Genomic DNA, 21,897 nt, shown 5'->3' with positions numbered 1-21,897 from the left:
TAACTTAAATTTTCTGGGTCTTGGATAGGATATTTTTGGATGTGAAATACAGCGTAGTGATAAATTTGGAGTTTCTCCCAACACTCTGCCTCACCTGCGGCCTACCTCCTCTCCAGAAAACAGTTCTAATAATATGAGAAAAAGAAAAGAGAATCAAATGCAGGCGTCCGGGGTTGCTCTCCTGAACTGTAGCTTACTGATGACTGGTGTTTTCCCTCCTCGTTCAAAGCGTTTCATCAAGGCTTGAGGTTCCTTGGGCAGGATTTGCATGTAAATTTTCAGTAAACATCCTAGAATTTTTTGTGTAAGTTTTCATTTGAGTTTGCACCCCTACAACTCCCACCTATTTTTTTTGGGTAATCCTCATGACTTAAGTAATCATTAACCCGTAAGTCCGTAACACTTACCTCGTATAAACTAATCAAAAGAATGCTTAGAAGGAATTAAGGATATTCCTCTCCGTTCTTTCTGTTCTCTTTCAAACATACCCCATCAAATCAAGTCTAGTTCGTATTCCAAAGTCAAAAATCATTTAAAATAATTATAAGTCCGCAAAATTTGCACTTGACAATTCATCTTCAACACAAATAAGATGGAAATTATTATAGCAATTTCACGTGTATATGCCTGGATGAATAAAGTTGAATGGGTTACTTATCGCATCTATGGAGATATCACAATCTCTGGCGGGCCTTCATCCACACAATGGTAGGGAAACCTTCTCCTTATCATTTACTTCGTCTTTATGCATGTTTCTCTTCATTTATTTACTCGTTCAATCATCCAGAATTTTTTATTTTTTACTTTCATAACAGGCTAGTCATTTTTTTTATGGTTGAACAGGTAGTGTTAGAAGAACAATGATGTAGACGAGATTTGATCCGAGGAGTTGCAGATTCTTTTTTTTTTTGGAATAAAGGAGCTCCAGATTCTTGGTTTGACCTTCTAACTTTCTTCTGATTTACGGCGATTAGATTTTAATTCAGTTATTTAATCTTGAAATTCGACTTTTGCAAGTAGAGAAATACCAAAAACCAAAGTTGGCCACAGAGTTCTGTAGTTCAAATAAATTCAAGGTTTCATGAAGAGTTAGTGGTTCTGTCCCCCAGTTGGCTGGCAGTTGCAATTATAAGAGTTGGCATGTGAAACTTGTGCACTAATTCTCAGTTCTCAACTACCAAGTCAAAATAGGAGGTAATCACCTTTTCACCTTAGTTTGTGTTATGTTTGTTTGCTAATTTTGTACCTTCTTTCCTGTACATAATGAAGATTTATACAGGAAATAACATTTGAATATTGATCATATTTTTCTTATGAAGTATTTCCTTTTGTGTTGAATATAGTCAAACTGTGTAATCTTTCTGTAATCTTCTTATTTGCAGCTAACTTTTCGACAGGTACCCTTTTGTTATTGAAGAATTTGGATATACTGTCTGATGGTAAAAGAAGTTGATCTATGTTTGTCGGTTTTGATTGGACGTTCGACTTTTACTTAGTTTCTGGGATATTTGGAGAGTTGAAGTTGGAAGTTTAAAGTATTGAGGCAATGCATAACAGTTTTTTCTGCAAACTGAGGTTCCTTGAATAGTATGGTATAGTATTGTCTTCAAGGCAGGGGAAACAGAATAGTATTGCTGCTTGTTCAAAATGGCTCGAGTTAAGAAAAAGCAGCGGCATTATGGTAAAATTGATCCCTTGTCATTAGAGAAACTGTTGTCTAAGAGTCCAAGTGACAAGTCTTTGATTGGGAGACCTGGATTCTCGAGGATAGTCTATTGCAACGATCCTGAATGTCCTGAGGCTGAACAACTTAGATATTGTGACAATTATGTTACAACTACAAAGTATACTCTTGTTTCATTCCTCCCCAAATCATTGTTTGAGCAGTTTAGGAGGATTGCCAATTTTTATTTCCTCTTGTGTGCATTCTTGTCGTTCACTCCTATTTCTCCAAATCCACCTGTCAGTAGCGTTCTCCCTCTTGTGGCAGTGGTGTCTGTGACAATGGTGAAGGAATTGGTTGAAGATTGGAAACGCAGGAAGCAGGTAATGAAAGTTTTACTTTGCAGTCTTGTGCTATTCGACTAGTTTAGTGTTTTACTTGTTCTTTTTTTATTGAGTGTTAGCTTGAATAAATTACTCAATGTTACTGTTCCTAGTTAGTCTGTGTTATTTCATTCATATACTTATTCTGACTACATGGTCTAGACTAGTTAAAAAGCTTATCAAATAGTGCTGGCATTGCATATTGTATCTCCTACTATGATTTATGTGTCATTATAGGGGGTAGGTTCTGCCTAAGTTTGCATTCTTGATCTAACTATTCGAAACTAAAAGTTGCGAAATAAAAGAAAATTTTGTAGTTATTGGTGATTAAAGAAATAAATGTTGATCAACATCCTTGAAAGATAGAAGTCTAAAATGTACGACAGGGGAAAGAATGATATCACATACTAGAAGTGCTGGTTTTTTCTTGGAAGATTTGAGCTCATAGACCTATAGTATGTTAAGTGGAGTCCTGTATTTTATAGAGGATAATGAATTGTAGCTGTATCAGTGCTTCATCTGATAAACTCCTGTTTCTTCTCGGTTGTGATCATATTACATAGAATTCTCCTTAACAATGTGTTGATGTATTGATTTGGAGTTTGGACAATAATTCCCAAAGTTGATAATGTCAGGATATCGAGGTGAATAATAGAAAGACTAAGGTTCATCGCGGCAATGGCAATTTTGAAGACACAAAATGGATGGACATAAAAATTGGAGATATAGTGAAGGTGGAAAAGGATGAATTTTTCCCTGCTGATCTTATCCTTATTTCCTCAAGCTATGATGAGGCTATATGCTATGTTGAAACAACTAACCTTGACGGGGAAACTAATCTGAAACTAAAGCAAGCACTGGAATTAACTGCGGGCTTAAATGAGGACTCGATGTTTCATAATTTCAGAGGCATCATTAGATGTGAAGACCCAAATGCTAATTTATATTCTTTCATTGGTAGTTTGGATCTTAGAGGTCACCAACACCCTCTTTCGTCTCCACAGCTTCTTCTAAGAGAATCCAAATTGAGGAATACTGATCATATTTATGGTGTTTCAATCTTCACTGGTCATGATACTAAAGTCATCCAAAATTCAGTTGAACCCCCTTCAAAGAGAAGCAAAATTGAGAGGAGAACAGATATAATAGTTTTCTTCTTGTTTTTCTTGTTATTTTTTCTTGGTACAATCGGATCAATTTGCTTTGGGATAGTCATAAATAAGGATCTTCTAGATGATGGTACCACAATGACCAGATGGTATTTAAGACCTGATGACACCACAATCTACAATGATCCTAGAAATACTTCACTTGCCTCTCTACTGCATTTTTTGAGAGCTGTCATGCTGTATGGTTACCTCATTCCCATCTCATTGTATGTATCAATAGAGATGGTTAAAGTTCTGCAGACTGAGTTTATTAACAAAGATATACATATGTATTATGAAGAAGGTAACAAGCCGGCACAGACCCGTACCTCAAATTTGAACGAGGAACTTGGTCAAGTTGATGTGATACTTTCGGATAAAACAGGAACTTTAACATGCAATTTGATGGAGTTTGTTAAGTGTTCTATTGCTGGAACTGCATATGGCCAAGTGATCACAACGGTTGAACAGGCTATAGCTAAGAGAAAGAGGGTACCTTTGACTAGCAAGGTGAAAAGTGGAGAGAGAGAGGATGATGATACTGTAGATCAGTCGGATGTTAGAGGCTACAATTTTGTAGATGATAGAATCACAAACGGGAACTGGGTAAATGAAGAAAGGTCAGATATCATACAGAAGTTCTTTCAAGTTATGGCAATCTGCCAAACTGTTATACCTATGTTGGATGAAGAAACAGGTAGTATATCATATGAAGCAGAATCTCCAGATGAAGCAGCACTTGTCATTGCAGCAAGGGAAATTGGGTTTGAGTTTTATGAGAGGACTCAAGCGAACATCTCTCTGAGAGAGTTTGATCCTTTGTCTGGGGCAAAGGTTGAAAGGTAACAATCTTACTCAAAAAATAAATTAGATTTTCTGTCATTTAGCTCTTTATTCAGTTCTTGGTTGGGTTTTGGAGAGGAGGGTACTGGATAAAATAAATGGAAAGCAAGGACTAGATATTCCGGTTGGTGTATAGGTAAGGAAAAAAAACTATTATGCTTTCCTGAAAAGCTTAGCTTGCGCAAAGAGAATTGAATTAAGAAGTAGATAATCCTTAATTTTTAGTTAGCCCTTTTTAGCTACTAGAATGTACCAGCAGGCTGCTGCAGAGATACTTGACTTTAGATATTACCTTGCTTGTGTGTGCTATGAGGCAATTTTAAGCTTTGATGTTTTGTGCAGGACTCTTGAACTTCTGAATATCATAGAGTTCAGCAGCGCAAGAAAGAGAATGTCAGTTATTATAAAAAACGAGGAAGGAAAACTTCTACTGCTTTGTAAAGGTGCTGACAGGTTCGTAAGAAAAACACCTAAGAGCTCTAGTATCATGATATATTGACATAGTATGTTGTTAGATTAGTTTTGTGGTTAATCCCTAAGTTTACTTTCCTCTTTGCTTGTCCATTTCTCAGGTTATGTAACATGATTTGATCCTTTTGAATTCTGTTGGGTATAACCATTAGAGGATGGGAGGAATTAGGAGGATAGAGAGAACAAACAATTCGGAGTGAAAAGAGATGAAAGTTTAACTTCTTCCAAGCATATATAAGAACTTCAAGTGACATTTTTTAGGAAGTTGTATCCTGCCATTTCTCTCTTTAATCTAAATTTTCCAGATAGAAAAATGAACAAGGTCTCTTTAATCTAAATTCTTCTGAATTTGGTCGAATATCTACCATCTTGTTCTCCTGGATCAATTTTCTGATACACATGAATTGTGGGTCCATGCCTTTCCATACACATGAATTGAATCTCTACTTTCAGCTGTCATTTGGTTTAAGTACTCTGTGTTTTCTATGTTTCTGCTTAAATGAGATCAGTGATACATGTTCCTTTGACTATATATCCTGGAACAGTGTCATGTTTGAAAGGCTTGCATACAATGGAAGGGAGTTTGAAACGCAGACTAGAGAACATGTTATGAGGTATGCTGAAGCTGGTTTAAGAACTCTTATACTTGCATATCGAGAAGTCAACGAGGATGAATATGTGACATTCAATGAGGCATTGACAATTGCCAAAACCTCAGTCAGTGCGGAACGTGACAAATTAGTTGAAGAAGTAGCAGAAGACTTTGAGAAGAATTTGATTCTTCTTGGAGCTACAGCCGTAGAAGATAAACTCCAAGACGGGGTAAGTTGTCTTCTAAGAATAATATGTGTGGACTTCGTCATTCATATTGTGCACAAGCCATTGTAATTAACTAATTATGTACAAGAAAGGTTTTTTCACAAGTTTGCAATTCGTCCTCTTATTCTTTAACACTTAACAGGTTCCTGAATGCATTGAAAAATTAGCACAAGCTGGAATTAAGTTATGGGTATTGACTGGGGATAAAATGGAAACAGCCATTAATGTTAGGTATGCTTAATGCCTGAATGTACTGATTTCCTTATAAAATTGTGCGCCTTTTTCTGTGCTGACTTTTTGTTCATATTACAGTTATGCCTGCAGTTTGCTGAGAGAAGGGATGAGGAAGATAGTAATCAACTCCGAATCAAATATAGCAAACGCATCAGAGAAGGTGTTAAATAAGTCTTCCATACACAAAGTAAGCTCATAGGCCTCTTCCAAGTGGTAGTGTGTCATATTGTTGTGCTGTGTATTTGTAGTGTTTGTTTTTCCAATTATCCTATTTTATAAATACTGTTCTTTTATTTTTTGGGGATGAGTATATTCATGTACAACACTGTTGCTAAAATTCAAATTGTTTAGGTCTTAAAAACAAGGGTTCTCCAAGATATAACAGAGGCAAAGGAACTCCTATCTTTATCAAGAGGAGGCTCAGAGTCACTGGCTCTTATTATTGATGGAAAGTCACTCAATTATGCATTGGAGGATGATGTCAAACACATATTTCTAGAACTTGCTCTTGGTTGTGCATCAGTCATCTGCTGCCGTTCATCTCCTAAACAGAAAGCACTAGTAGGTTATGGAAATTTGCATTTTTCATTCTTCAATCTATCATCTTGTATTCTTGTATCCTTTCAGAACATTTGGCTACATATTACGAGGATAAATTTTCCTTCTTTGTTTTCCTATCTAAGGCAAAGGAAGAAAATAGAATAAGAACATAAATAGAAAGCACAGAATGTGAATAAATAGAAAATCAGGAACTTCTAATAAGTGATAGACTTGTTAATATCCTGCAGGTCACTAGACTAGTCAAAACTAGAAGAGGAACAACATTAGCGATTGGTGATGGTGGAAATGATGTTGGCATGCTCCAAGAAGCCGATATTGGGATTGGTATTAGTGGCTTCGAGGGAATGCAGGTACATGCAGCTCCTTCATGCTCACCGCGTTAAATTATGAAAATAAATAAAATCCACAAAATAATCAACTCCTTTGTTTTCTGTAACCTCTGAGATTTGGGTTGTTTGAATAATAGGCGGTCATGGCAAGTGATATCGCAATAGCTCAGTTCCGCTTTTTGGAGCGCTTGGTGCTTGTTCATGGGCATTGGTCTTACAGAAGAATCTCATCAATGGTATTATTTCACCTGTTTCCTTCTTCCTTTTAGCCCCTTCGTCAATGGTATTAATCCAAGTTAAGCACTTGAACTGCTTTTTCTTGCAGATTTTTGCAGTTGACATTTTATCATTTTTTCCTGTTTTTTTAGATATGTTATTTTTTCTACAAGAACATATTGTATGGCTTCACACTCTTCTTCTACGACGCACACACGTCATTCTCTGGTGAGCCTGCATACAACGACTGGTGTCTGATCGGCTACAATATGCTCTTTACATCTCTCCCTGTAATTGCCCTAGGAGTTCTTGACCAGGATATTCCTGCAGAGTCATGTCTCAAGGTATATAATTACTAATTAGTCTAAACTCTCTTCTTATGACAAGTGAGTGTAATATGACTCTCCTACCCTCTGCAACTGATCTTGTTAATTACTTTTCAGCACCCTGAATTGTACCAAGAAGGGGTACAAAACATCCTATTTAGCTGGAAAAGAATACTTGGTTGGTTACTGAATGGGATAGTTAGTGCAACCACAATCTTCTATCTTTGTATTTTTGCATTGGAAAATCAGGCCTTCCGTAGAGAGGGTGAAGTGGCAGGATATGAAATTCTCGGAGCTACAATCTACACTTGTGTGGTATGGGTGGTGAATGCACAAATGGCTCTTTCCATGAACTATTTCACATTCATCCAACACTTAATCATATGGGGCAGCATTCTACTTTGGTACATATTTCTGTTGGTATACGGAGCCATTGATCCTTATATATCTACGACTGCCTATAAAGTCTTTGCTGAAGCATGTGCACCGTCTCCCTCTTTTTGGGCTGTCACACTTCTTGCTTCCGTGTTTGCATTGCTTCCGTACTTCATATATGCTGCTCTGAGTAAGGAATTTCTCCCACATTATCACCAGATGTTACTGGCTAAACTGAGAATTTAAAGCAAATCAACATTGTTAAGAATAGTAGGCTGTACAGTGCATTTAGAAGAAACAAAGGGCAGCATTTCTGAAGTTATAATGTTTCTGTGCAAGAATAAGTCACAGTTCAGTATCATTGTTTTTTTTTGTCTGATTCTGATAATCAAGATTTCGTTGCATTAAATGGACGTAAAGGAGCCCAGAACTCGTAACAGTTGAAAGACGAAGGTCAGAGTAAAGTTCAAACTGCTGTTATGAAGTTTAGAGCTCCAAACTCGACTTTGGTGAACCCTACATTCTTGCACCTGTGATAACAGCTACTTTTTCCCGTTATCCTGTTTGGTAAAGGGCATTCTTTCTGGAGCCAAAATGATGTACAATTTTTACTTAGATGGTTGGCTAGTGCCATTTATTTTTTTTTTATTTTTTTTAATACCACAATTGGGTACTCTGTTTATCATTAACCGTTCCTGCACTTCCTAGTTCCTACTCCGTATACCACTACTTACAAGTTCCAATTGCCGGTCAGTTTTGGAATGCTTTTGATTTTGATATTTACGGAATAATAATCAATGCAATGACCAATGGAGTCAATGACTCAATGAGCAATATTAATGTGTCATATACTTATATTAGATTTTAGCCTGTGTGATGCACGAATTTTATTAAATTGTTAAGTTAAAATAAAGTATTTATATATTAGATTAGATTATTTTTTTATTTTGGATTGAATTTAATTTTAGATTTATTTTTTTAATTATTAGAGTGTTTGATTTTGGATTAAAATTCTATATGCGTAATATTAATAATTAATTACCAACTCTCCATGGCCTAGTGGGAATGCTTACAAATTATAACCCTAAGGTCATGGGTTCGAGGGTTGGTACGACCGTGGTTTTGTTTCTGTCTAAAAAAAATATTAATAATTAATTAATAAAAATATCTACGTGGTGCCTAATTATTTATCTACGTGGCACTCGACTTTTTTAATTCAAAAATAAAAAAAAATATTTTTCATTGGCCGAAACCATTAGATTTCCTATGTTGCGCTCTAATATTGGATTAGTGTTTGATTTTAAATTGAATTTTATTTTAGATTTGTGTTTGATTTTGGATAAATTTTATTTTAGATTAGTGTTTGATTTTGGATGAATTTTATTTTAGATTTATTTTTTAATTATTATAAGTAATTAATTAATTAAAATATTAACGTGGCACCTAATTAATTATCTGCGTGGCACTTGATTTTTTTAATTCAAAAATAAATTAGAAATCTTATTTTTCAATGGCCGAAACCAATAGTAATCCTAGGTGGCGCTTTAATATTTCAGCAAATAGGTAAGAACATTTCTCACGGTAAGAACACTTACACACTCTCAATGTTCTAGATTTATTCAAGCATGTTCTAAATTTTGTTAACCATGCTCTAAAATTATTCAAAAATGTTCTAAATTTCAAACTCATGTTCTAAATTTTATATAATTAGTGGAAAATGTGTAAGGGGTGGGGAGTGGTGAGTGAGGGATTTGGATTTTTAAATGATTTTTTATAGGGAGTAGGGGTGTAAGTGGGGTAATAGGTAAGTGTCAGAATATTAAGGGATGGAGGGAGTAGTAACATCAAATATATTTTTTTTTTTTTTTTGGTGCGAATGAGCCACAAGGGCAATATAAATTACAAATGGGGACGGGGAGATTCGAACCTGAGACCTATTATACACAGGCCCTCATTCTTAACCACTAGGCCAAGACATCATTGGTAACATTAAATATAAGTTGTTTATGTAGAAACATAGAATTGTTGGTTGTCTTGGTACAAAATCAGGAGTGGGCGAGTGGCAGCAGTCGTGGTTAGTTTATTTTGTAGAACAGTTTTCCCGGTAGTTATCTAGATTAGATACCATATTCATTTTCCATACCATTTCCATCCACCACCGCAGCAACGTCGGCCCTTCCACCCACCACCGAATTTCTCTGCATCGACACCGTCTCCTCTACCCCTAACAACATGGCGAATTTGAAGAACAATGCTATTAAAAAGTGCAGGAAGAACAACAACGACATCAATTTCCCAGAAACCCTAACTCTTCCGGATCACTTGATTGTGGAGCACATTCTCCGAAGATTACCGGTAAAATCCCTAATTCGTTTCAAATGTGTTGCCAAATTCTGGATTTCTATAATTTCTTCGTCGGAATTCGCAAAAACCCACCTGAAATTATCCCTACATCAATTTATCTTTTTCACTGGTCGTCCATTCAAGTTCATGCTATTGCCGTTCAATGACGTGTTCAATAGTCTCAAAATACCTGTTGAATTGGCTGTCCCTGTTGATTCATGTCTTCGACAAATACAATTTGTGAGTTCTAGTAATGGCCTGGTTTGCTATTATGCTCATCGTTCCACTTCCTTCTATGTTTGCAATCCTGCTATTCGTCAATGCCGTAAAATTAAACTTGGTAATTCAAAATTTATAATCCCCAAAAATTGGTTTGGTTGTGTACCATCTTGTAATGACGGATGATGATAGAAGTACACAAGGTGTCTCTTGCACACCATCACTTATAATATGCCACCTCAATTTTAAAAGATTCCTCCATTTTGAGATTTCAAACTGAAATTTGAAATGTGTTTTGAAATTTTAATTTTGAATTTCAAATTTGTTTTAAGTTCTCAACAATCAGCAATTAATTATCTTTAATTCCCCATAAATGCAATGAGTGCATTCCCCATAAAGGAAACGAGTAACCAAAAAATCATCTAATATTTTGATCTTTTCATGACTAAAATGATCCCGTAAAATAGTTTTGATCCGCAATTAAAAAAAATTGGTTATTTATCCTCTTGAGAAGAATCGAACACGGGTTTGCGCAGATAGAGTAGATGTTGTAACAACTTAGTAGTGACCATTGTAGCAAGGGGTATCAGCACGTAAGTCATTGCAAACGTAAATCTTTTAATCTAATTTTACCGAGTTTGAGAATTCTACATATGATTTATGTAAAGGTGAAATGATCCTTTATAATCGTAGATAATATTATAACACATTTTATAATCGTAGATAATATTATAAGACATCTAATTTTACCGAGTTTGAGAATTCTACATATGATTTATGTAAAGGTGAAATGATCATTTATAATCGTAGATAATATTATAACACATTCATTTGTTCTATCTATCTTTTCTAATCTTGGTGGTGGGTCATAATTTTGTATTATAACAAGAAGTAAACAACTTACTGGGTAGATGTTTATGAAAATGTTAGGAGTTACACATCTATTTTACTTGAGTTTTTTGGCGGCGGGTGAACCGTGACTTTTAGCGGCGGCTTTAGGGTTCATTAACTAAATTCCATCCCCAGAATTTCATCGCGCCGATGCCCATAAACAAATTTCTCTCTTCGATGATCGCCACCTTCATTTTCCTCCTCCACAGACAATAGAAAATTGTGGTGGTGCTATTTTTTGGGCGGATTCATGGTGGTTACTTGCAATTGATAAATCCCAAATTAACGAATTTGCAATTGGAATGTCCCAAATTTATGAATTTGCAACAAATCCCTGATTAAATAAAATCAGATTTAATAAATTAACAATTTATACTGCAACATAAAATCCATAATTGCAATTGAAGTTCAGATTAATCATGGAAACGCAGAATCAGATTTCCTTTGTTCATGCTCAATAAAATATATAATGTATTTAGAGGATCATTTTATTGCCATCTAACACAGTAGGATGTAATTGAAATCTTATCATAAAATCTATAATCATTCTTGTTGTATGCTTTGTATTGTAAATATTCAGGTGCTGATACCCCTTGCCAAGATGGTCACCAAGACGCACCTTGATTATGTACCCTGCACCCGTGTTCGAATCCTTGCAACTGCGTAACACAATATTTTTTTTAATCTGAATAGATAATTATACAGGATCATTTTATCTTAGAGAAAATCAAAAGCGAAACTGAAATAACTTATTAAAATAAATACAATAAATATATTTATGATATTGTTGTAGATGTGCTGATACCCCCTTGCCATATTGGTCACCGCAATACATTATCTTATAGAGGCCCTGTGTTCGAATCCTTGTAAATGCATAACACAACATTTTATTTAATCTGAATAGATAGTTATACGGGATCATTTTATCTTAGAGAAAATCAAAGAACTATTCATTGGACTACACGCCGAGTATGATAAACAAAAATTATGTACAAGGAACTATTTATTGAACTTCCGATCCTAAGAGTAAAGTTTTTAAAATAATTTTCTAGAGTAAATATAAATCCAATGTTATATTTCCAATATACCTCTTTGATAATAGGGACATTAAATATTCGCGTACTCCCGATAAAAGTAACAAGTTACCAAAAAATTGTACGGAGTAGAACAAAATTAGCTCAGTTCTCTGATTTCTTTATCACTAAAATGATCTCGTAAATGATCTGTGACAAATTCAAATAATATGTTATTTCCTTGTAAATAATCATGGTCGCAAGCAACAAGTCTTTATCACTCACTAAAATGATCCCTAAACCCTATTATAATCTGATGACATTTTAATTTTTATCTATTTAGATTCAGATGATTTCACAACAATTATTGATTTTTCATTCAATTATAACATTTGTGTACCGTTATACAATTAGGTTAGCATAAATAAAATATATATATATATAGCTTAAAACAAATCGAGGTGATTTCTAAACAATTATTTAAATATGTGTGTACCGTTATAAAATTAGGTTAACATAAATAAAATATATATAACTTGATACAAATTATTGTCATACGAACATTTTCGCGTATTATTAAATATTATTTTTTACGGATTTTTCATGAAATGCCCCCGAGGTTTGCCTTAATGCACCAAATACCCCTAAACTTTCCAGAATGCACCAAATACCCCCGAGGTTTTAAAAAATAACACAAAATACCCTTAATGAGCATTTTCCGTCCATTCCGTTAAGTCTCCGTTAGCGTGAATTTACTTTTTTGCCCTTTCTCAACCATTTTCTCTACTAATCCTAATATTAACACTTAATTATATCAATTAAAACTAAAAAAATTTAATTAACTATTATTTTTTTAAAAAATCAAAACTTTGGGCTTTCTTTCAGTTATACTACTCTCTTCTTTCACGCCATCAATCATCAATTCATCATCATTATCATCTTCTTTTTCTTCTCTTCCGCCACCATTAATTGCTTCGTTGTAGGCTAAGATGATGATTTGGAAGCCAACATTGCTCCCCCCTTTCTGCCTGGAACGAAGCCCACCTCTCGATCTCCTTCCTTGGTGCACCACCGGGACACAATCCACCCATAGCCACCGGGATTGTTGGGCGGTGGTGGCTATGGGTGGACTGCATACGTACGACGAAAAACATGGCTGAGAGGAGAGAGGGTAGTGGCGGTGGAGCTTGGCTGGGAGCCTGGGAGGAGAGAGAAAAGAGCACCCAGCTACCACCGTCCATGTTCCTTCTTCCCTCTGCCATGGAAATCGCCGCCCAGCTACCAAAACAACGCCATTGCCCTTCCTTGTCTCTCCTCTTTCTCCCAAAACCCAGAAAAAATTCACCCAGATTAAGACCCAAAAATCCAAAAAACACACAAAATTATCAACAATCACACAAAATCGATAAAGCAAGCACGAATTTTGTCAAAGAAACAAACAGATCGTATACATTTCCGTCAATTAGCGACGAAAACTTCCAAATTCGAGAAATTAACGCTTAATATCTGGGAAGTCGGCAGGTGTTTGAACAACAAAATAGAAAGGTACACCTCCATTAATGGGTCCAATTTTCCATATGAACTTATGTAGGTTTTGGGTGTTGGATTAATTATATACTTCTCCACTAATCATTCATTTTTGGAGGGGAGTAGAAGTTGAGTTTCTTGGCGAATTGCGGGTGTTGGAATTGTGAAGGTGGCGAATAGAAGGGAAGAAGAAGGGTTAATTGATTTTATTTTTTTGGGGATAATTGATTTATTTTGGGGTTAATTGATTTTTTTTTGGGGGGGTTAATTGCTTTAATTAATGGTTAAAATTTAATGTTAACGGAGACATAACGGAATGGACGGGAAATGCTCATTAAGGGTATTTTGTGTTATTTTTTCAAACCTCGGGGGTATTTGGTGCATTCTGGAAAGTTTAGGGGTATTTGGTGCATTAAGTCAAACCTCATGGGCATTTCATGAAAAATCCGTATTTTTTACTATCAATTTGGGTTTTCTTAAGATCATGACTTATATATATTTTTTTTAAATTTAATATTTATATTAATTATTTGTTATAACCAATGTTGATAAACAATATGGATAATAAATGTTGTGTTAGTCCCCATAAAAAAACTTTACGGCTGCACATAACATGAAATATAGGCGTGAAAAAATAACTCATACTATATATAGTTAAATGATACTTATAATTATATGTTGACGATTTTTACACTAAATTTAATAATTTCCATAAAAGTAATGAGTTACCCAAATAACATTCCAATTCTATAAATATGATTTTTTTATTAAAATGATCCCATAATTGATTTGTTAATATTTGCAACATAATTTTTATTTTTTTTATTTTTTTATATATAGGACTTAGATTGAAATTATTTCTAAACAATTATTTATTTTTCATTCAAATTATAATATTTGTGTAACGTTATACAATTAGGTTAATGTAAATAAAATATACGGAGTATATAACTTTAAAAAAATTGAGATGATTTCTAAATAATTATTTATTTGTTTGTGTACCATTATAAAATTAGGTTATCATAAATAAAATATATATATAACTTGACACAAATTATTGTCGTATGGATATTTTTCGCGTATTATTCAATATTATTCTTTACTATCATTTTGGGTTTTCTTAAGATCATGACTTATATTTTTTTTAAATGTAATATTCATATTAATTAATTGTTACAACCAATGTTGATAAACAATGGGGATAATAAATTTTGTGTTAGTCCCCATAAACAAACTTTACGGCTACACATATCACGAAGTATAGGCGGTTAAAAATAACTCATATTATTCATAATGATACTATATATAGTTCAATGATACTTATAATTATACATTGACGATTTTTACACTAAATCTAATCATTTCCATAAAAGTAACGAGTTACCCAAAATATATTCTTAATTCTATAACTATGATTTATAGTTTATTAAAATGATCCCATAAATGATTTGTTAACATTTGTAACATAATTTTTATTATTTTTTATTTTTTTATATAGGATTTAGATTGAGATGATTTCTAAACAATTATTTATTTTGATCAAAGTTTTCCGAATTTTTGGGAGTGGTATATTTTACGTAAATCTATTTTTTTTAATAGGATCACAAAATATTTAGTTTTGAACACAACAAATACAATTAACATGGTGTTAATTTTAGGAGGGGTTTGTTTTACATATAATCTCTTTTGTGTAAATGATCAAAACAATCAACTTTTTACATATAACATGATTTAGTTTCAGAGAAGGGTTTATAGTACATAGAATATGTTTTGTTTTTAAAGGATCAACTATAATTACTTTTGAACACAACAAATAAAATTCATAATGATTTTGGTTTATCAATTGAAAGAAACGTGGGATTTTTAAAAAATAAAATCCTAACCTATTGTTAAGATTCGAACACGGGTGAATGTTAGGCAAAAGCGTTGAAGTTACCACCACTATGACAAGGGGTATCAGCACGTCTACAATTGCAATACCAATTTATACGACTTATAAAAATCAATGATCCCATAAAAAGATGTCATCTTTTAAAAACATTGTTTTTGCTAGAGCCAGGATTGGAAGGCATGTTGATCGCAAATATATTGAAGTTCAAGCGGTAAAGCAATGACCATAAGTCCATGATGACAAAGGGGTATCAGCACGTTAACATTTGCAATACAAAACATTTTTATCTATATGGAGGGAGTATGATTTTAGTTCTTTTAATCATATATATATTTTTTAAATTCTGATGGTATCAATTAACAAATCACCTCTTCGTATAATACAATAAAATAAGAAAATAACTTCATCACGAATGAATTAAGTCGTGAAAGCTTTCACTTGACAAATGAATTAATTTCATCACGAGAGTCTTCACCACGTCGAATTATGAACCCAAGTTTATTCCTGATGCACAAAGGGTAATTCAGATAAATTTGTTTTATTTTTATTTTTATTTTTTGATGAATAAGTTCAACAAACACGAGTTTATTTTTTGACGGAGTGTTTTAATTGTGAAATATCTTGTTAATAAATGTTAGAGATCGTGTTTTAATTTGTGGGATCGTTACATGTATACTGAAATCGGAATACATACTGTTTATGAACTTCATTAGCTATCGTATCTTGTATAAAATTTTAGGTAGCCCACTATGATGTGCTGATACCCCCCGTTAAATTGGTTACTTGATTACCCTTACACTAGCTAAACCCGTGTTTGAACCTATGTGGTTGTTGAAAAATAATATATTTTTTCCCTATTCATTTTTTATTTATTTTAATGAGTATTTTTTATACAAATTCTACAACCAAAACATATTTAGGAGTATCGTCTATACAATTTCTAGAATCAAAATCATAACTTAATCAAACAGGTTTATTGCTATACAAAAGGTTCAACATTGTCACTTCCAATTCATCATCTCCAGATTCGTAGAAGACGAATAATAGTTACATCCATTGCAATATTAACTATTTTTTCCAGCCATTGCAATAGGTCCAGCTTTTGTCACTTTCAATTCATCATTTCCAGTACATCTCAACTGAAACACTATAATAAATATGATTGAAAATCTCTTAGTAATTTCATCAAACAGGTTATATGCACCTCACTAAATCCATGGAAGTTCTTTTAATGGCAGACTTTTATATGCCTCGAAAAAAATTATAACTCATTTAGATAGTTAATGCATTCGAAAATGGCAGAAAATAGAATGAGAAATAGAAATTCAGAGGGTGGGAAAAATGAATCACATACTTTGCAATTGCTTTAGCAATATAAACCAGAAAAATGGCTCTTTGCAGTTCTCTTATTATTAGTGGGAAAGATGAAAATTTGAGGTGAAGAGGTGTTTGGCGCAAATATGAAAAATGGGTATTTTGGGGCAATTAAATCCCGCTCAAAGAACAGAATGGCGCAAATGGCTGAAAATATTTGCCGCCCAAAAAATATATTTCAGAAAGCTTTTCCCTCTCTTTTTTTAGTGGGATTTGTGAGATGGCATTGTGTAATTGGTGGTGTGCAAGATACCTTTGCACACCAAGTGTATCCCTAGCCTTTTCCTGTAATGACTACAAGATTGTTACTCTATCAGTATCAATTGTGGGTTCCGTAAATTTCAATGTGTTTTCATTAAGAACTGGTGAATGCAAAATGATACTATCTGATATTATTGATGAGCGTTTTAGTGGTTGTGAGACATTAAGCCACGAGACGAAGGTGATTAATGATACTTTGTATTTGTCTCTTCGGAATCTTGAACGTAATTTGGTTAAGCCCAAGCACATTCTTGGATTTGATTTTGTTACTGCACAATTTAAAGAATTTCCATTGATGGATTGGCTAAGTTCATACACCAGTGCAATTTTTTTGGTCATGAATGGTTACTTGTCTTTACAATGCCAACGCCCACTCGATTCTGTTGTTGATGTCTGGGCGTTGAAACAGTATGGTGATTGGAGTTCTTGGGAGAAATTGATATCTGTTCATCTTCCATCCACAATTGTTTATAACATCACTCCCACTGGAAAGTTTTTGGTATGGCAATACATGAAAGAAAAGTTCGAGTTAGTTAACCCAAGTCGGGATACTGAAGAAGAAAGCCAAGGGGATGCTGATTATCACTGTGAAGTAAACGTTCGGGGTGCAGCAGGTTATGTGGAGAGTTTTATTTCACCTTATTTGGAATAATCAAGCCCATCTTAGAGGAAAACCATGAGGTTTGATCACTGTCTTCTATTGTCAGCTTCGGCTTAGTTTTACATATTACTCCCTCCGTATTTTTAAAAAGAAATACATTTTGATCTGCACGTAGTTTTAGGAGAGTGAGTTGAATTTATTAAAATAAAATGAAAGTGGGGTAGTAGGTGAATTATTTATTATAGTAAAAAGAGGATGTGAGTGTGGAACCAAAGAAAGAGAGAATTATTAATGTAATTAGAAGTTGGGACCAAAATATGTCAAAAACAGAAAGTGTATCTCTTTTTAAAATACGGCTGTTTATGGAAAGTGTATCGCTTTTTAAAATACGGAGGGAGTATTAGTATTAGAATGTATTGCCTTTTAACATAAATGTGGTGATAGAGATAATCTGTATGAAACTAGTCCTAACTCCTAACACTCGAAACTCATTTATTTTTCTAGTCTAATACTTCCTCTGTTCTTATTTACCTGACACAATTTGGTTATGACACTATTCATGCAAATTCTTTTGACTTAATTTTATGATCTATACTTAAGAAAAAATATAGTCGTGTGGGGTCTTATTAGATTTGTCTCAATAAATATTTTTTAAATATCATTTTTTTATAAATTTTTCCGATCTATAATTAAAGATATTAGTGTTTGAAATCGTGCATTAGCAAACGTGTCTAAATAATCGTGTCATTTAAAAAAGAACAGGGGAAATACTTTGGTCATAGATGATTAAGCGAAACCTAGCTCCCAATAATGTTGTTGTTATACGAAGGATATGTTACTTTTAATTAGACACACAGCTAGCCAATAATATGTCTAACACTCTAACCAGATACTGATAACAATACGTGATTTAGTTGAAAATGAAAATATTGACAAAGAAATAAGAAATAGTATCCGTATTTATTTAAGAGATACACTTGGTCGGACACGAGTATTAAGAAGAATAATTGAATGAAATAAAGTAATAAAACAAGTGGGGTTTGGTAGATATTTTAATAAGTAAAACAAGTGGGGACTGTGTCGTTTTAGGGGGTGGGGAGTGGTGGTCGGGTGTAGATAAATTATTTAATTAGATGGTGGGGTTGATAAGTTACTAAAAATGGCAAGTGTATCTCTTAAATAAATACGGCCGGAAAAGATAAGTGTATCCCTTAAATAAATACAGAGGGAGTATGATTTATCTTGAAGAATACAAAAGGTAATAACTGTAACATATTGTATTACTGTAAACTACTTGTCATAGACATTGAGTTAGAGCTTATGGTTTAGATTAGGAAGATGCCTATGTTCTGCCTCCATGGCTGTTTGCTTTGGTAATTTGACATTGGCGTATTTGGTTGGTGTCCTTTTTGGTAATGAATGGCTTATCATGTTTTGGTGGTGAACAAAGGTGAGTATATTTTAGTGCACCATTTAGTTAGGAACATGATCACAGCAGAAGTGATTAATGTTAACATAAGATATTAGTTATTATTGCTAAGGTGATTACAGTAATGGGTGATGATAAAGGTCGCAAGTTGCGATAACATTTAGTTGTCACAATCTTACGTGTCGCAGTTTAATTGGTACATACATGCGCCACGTAGGCTATGTGTCATCAGAATATTTTTACTATCAATTCAATATTTTTACTATGAAAATATATAAATAAGGTAGACGATATAAATAAGGAAACAAATTAGAATATTAAGATTTTTCTACCTTTTTTGAAACATGTATAATATATTATATAAGTTAAATATTTTAGTTTCCAATTTAAATCATGACACATAAGCATGCCATGTCATCATTGTGACACGGCTTAAAGGTCGCATGTTGCGACCTTTATCATTTTCGTACAGTAATTAAATCATCATCATTATCATTTCCCCATTGCTTCAAAGAGGCTCCCGCAAGAAGGGGTAAGAGGGGATCGGATGTACGCAACCTTACCCCTACAATTGTAATTATTGAATAGCATGTGCATGAACATGTCCTACCCTCTTTTTCCTTGATTTTTTAATTTAGGTAGAAAATTCATCATCATAATTATGAACATGATATTACGTGCATTGAACCTATCTATTCTTTTCCTTTTTTTAAAATTCTCAAGAGTCAAAAATAATTTAAAGAACTTGTACAAATGTACACAGAATTTTTCAAACAATTTAATTTATTTTTATTTTTTAAAAAAAGTCAAATTCCCCTGATTTCTAAGTTTTTAGATCTGCCAAATCTAAGAACATAAACATATGAAAATGACAAAATATAAATGTCAATAATATTTTTTTTACCTGAAATCCAGCTGATATATTATTGTTGTTATTATGAAAAATGTAAATGCAAAGATTAAAAAAAACGTATCAGTTAATCAACAAACCAATTAGTTTACATAAATCTGACTGATAAATCTCTAAATTATGAGATAGGAAGGCCAAGAAAAGTAGCAGCAGATTTAGCCATAATAGAAGCAAACTCATGAAAACTAATAACACCATCTCCATTAGCATCGGCCTCGTTGATCATCTCTGTCAACTCTCTGTATGTCAAAGGCTGACCCATCTTAGCCATAGCTCCTGCTAGCTCTGCAGCTGTAATGACACCATTACCGTCGCGGTCGAATATACTGAACACTTCTAACAACTGCCCTTGATTTATAAATATCTCTTCTTTCATATCAGGCAAGATTGCGCTTAATAACTCGTCAAACTCGATGGAACCGTTACCGTTAGAGTCCATGGAGGCTAGCATTACTTCTAGCTGGTCTCCTGATGGTTTAAGGCCTAGGGACCTTAGCAATGCTGCTAGCTCTAGGATTGTTATGCTGCCGTCTGAGTCCATGTCGAATCGCGTAAATATTTCTCTTAGTTGTTTTATTTGATCAACCATGATGTTGTTGATTGTGTATATATGTTGTTCGATGATGTACAACAACAACAACAGCAACAACCACCACCTAGTATATATGATGAATATGTATCGGATTGTACGGTGGTTGATGTGTGATGATATCGAGAATGGCGAGGGTGGTGTCGTGCCGTGGTGGCGGTAGTGGTGGGGAGGATGGGTGGAAGAGGAAAAGAAGAGATAGAGAATTGGCCCAAAAAGAGAGGAGCAAATGAGATATAAGGAGCCAAGGAGGTGGTTTTATCTGTTGTTATGGTGGATGTAAGGGTGTGTTTTTTTTTTTTTTTGTCGGAAGGGTGTGTTTGACTGAGTGTAAATAATGTAATAATAGTTGTTTGGATAAAGTATAGCATAAAAGCGCGTCGGTGGTTTTTATGGGTTGTTCTTTTTTTTTATTTTTATTGTCAGTTACTCATCTGTTCTTTAATACTCGCACCGCTTTTTTTTTCGGTTCGTTTCTTAATACTTGCACCGCTTCTATAAATGGAAACCTTTATCAATATTATATTATTTATCACACTTACCTACTAACCCACCTACACCTCTACTCCATACAAAAAATCATTTAAAATTTTCACCCACCACTCCCTACCCCTTACACATTTTCCACCAACTATATTAAAAAAAAATACTCCACTATCAACTGGAGTAACACCTACTAAATTAATAAGTCAATTCAAATCGGTGCGAGTATTAAGGGACTGAGGAAGTATGTATCGTTTTTTGTTTTTAGTTTTTTATTTTTTTGAAAAACTAAAAATAAAAATATGAATTCCACACAAAGTTGTTTCTTGTTTTTTATTGTCAGTTTACAAAATAAACATGAGTATTACAAAGATACAAAATATTTATTTAATAATTTAATTTTATATCGTACTGAGTATGACTTTGAAAATTGCAAAAACAAAAATTAAAAACTGACAATTGTACCGAACGGATCCTAATTTAAACTTTTGGGTGTTGAGTTGTTGAGAGTAATGATCACTTTGTAGTTATGTGCACAAGTAGATGGGCAATTGGACAAATTGGGCAAGTTCCTTGGAAGAAGTCATAATGTTAAATATTTGTGGTAGGTTGGGTTTAGTAGGACTAGGAAGTGTGCATGATATTGAATTATTGATATGAATTATGAACATGTATCTTTAGCCGAAAGGAACTTGTAGGAAGTAAGGACGATACTCCCTTCAATTTTAGCAACTACTCTTATCTGTTTTCTTTACGGCAACATTTTGATGGTACGTATAACTATCGGTTTGTCTAACAAGTGTCAATACTCAATAGCCACTTGCTAAATTTTAATGGCGGCTTCGTCCACAAATTGAAAGAAATCTATAATAATTAATCAAGTATTGTGTTTTTTTTAAAATAAAGTAATGCTATGGAGTAACAAACTAACAATAACACATGAAAGTATACTGTGTCGATTTTGTTAATCCAAATTAATCAACGTTCATGAACCCTAA

At 33.7% G+C, this 21,897-nt stretch overlaps 2 protein-coding genes across 5 annotated transcripts; one reads left to right on the top strand and one right to left on the bottom strand.

The window, feature by feature from the left end:
- Window positions 1–128: 128 nt before the first annotated feature.
- LOC110777080 (putative phospholipid-transporting ATPase 9) lies at window positions 129–8,300 on the top strand. Of its 4 annotated transcripts, none has more exons than XM_021981691.2 (14): window positions 129–708; window positions 844–935; window positions 1,021–1,194; window positions 1,398–2,046; window positions 2,682–4,036; window positions 4,380–4,490; window positions 5,054–5,330; window positions 5,470–5,558; window positions 5,640–5,748; window positions 5,913–6,122; window positions 6,350–6,472; window positions 6,589–6,687; window positions 6,820–7,011; window positions 7,111–8,300. In XM_021981691.2, the coding sequence occupies exons 4-14, from the start codon at window positions 1,648–1,650 to the stop codon at window positions 7,612–7,614; spliced, it is 3,468 nt and encodes a 1,155-aa protein (XP_021837383.1). In that variant the 5' UTR covers window positions 129–708; window positions 844–935; window positions 1,021–1,194; window positions 1,398–1,647; the 3' UTR covers window positions 7,615–8,300. The 4 variants fall into 4 exon arrangements, with proteins under 4 accessions (XP_021837383.1, XP_021837382.1, XP_056684013.1 ...); XM_021981690.2 differs by having other exon boundaries at window positions 1,383–2,046; XM_056828034.1 differs by lacking the exon at window positions 129–708 and having other exon boundaries at window positions 771–935; window positions 1,383–2,046.
- Window positions 8,301–19,876: 11,576 nt separating this feature from the next.
- LOC110777076 (probable calcium-binding protein CML15) lies at window positions 19,877–20,745 on the bottom strand. Its single transcript, XM_021981687.2, has one exon. The coding sequence runs from the start codon at window positions 20,414–20,416 to the stop codon at window positions 19,946–19,948; it is 471 nt and encodes a 156-aa protein (XP_021837379.1). The 5' UTR covers window positions 20,417–20,745; the 3' UTR covers window positions 19,877–19,945.
- Window positions 20,746–21,897: the final 1,152 nt, after the last annotated feature.

This window comes from Spinacia oleracea, chromosome 5 (assembly GCF_020520425.1).
Source record: "Spinacia oleracea cultivar Varoflay chromosome 5, BTI_SOV_V1, whole genome shotgun sequence".
In the NCBI taxonomy this organism is placed as follows: Eukaryota; Viridiplantae; Streptophyta; class Magnoliopsida; order Caryophyllales; family Amaranthaceae; genus Spinacia; species Spinacia oleracea.
The sequence above is the reverse complement of the archived record's forward strand: the minus strand, read 5'-3'. Positions and strand labels throughout refer to the sequence as shown.

Excerpts from the sequence above, each read along its gene's own strand:
- LOC110777080 (XM_021981691.2), top strand. The coding sequence starts at position 1,648 with ATGGCTCGAGTTAAGAAAAAGCAGCGGCATTATGGTAAAATTGATCCC. Across the intron at positions 2,047-2,681 it reads ATTGGAAACGCAGGAAGCAG|GATATCGAGGTGAATAATAG; the intron begins GTAATGAAAGTT and ends TGATAATGTCAG. Across the intron at positions 4,491-5,053 it reads CTTTGTAAAGGTGCTGACAG|TGTCATGTTTGAAAGGCTTG; the intron begins GTTCGTAAGAAA and ends ATCCTGGAACAG.
- LOC110777076 (XM_021981687.2), bottom strand. The coding sequence starts at position 20,416 with ATGGTTGATCAAATAAAACAACTAAGAGAAATATTTACGCGATTCGAC.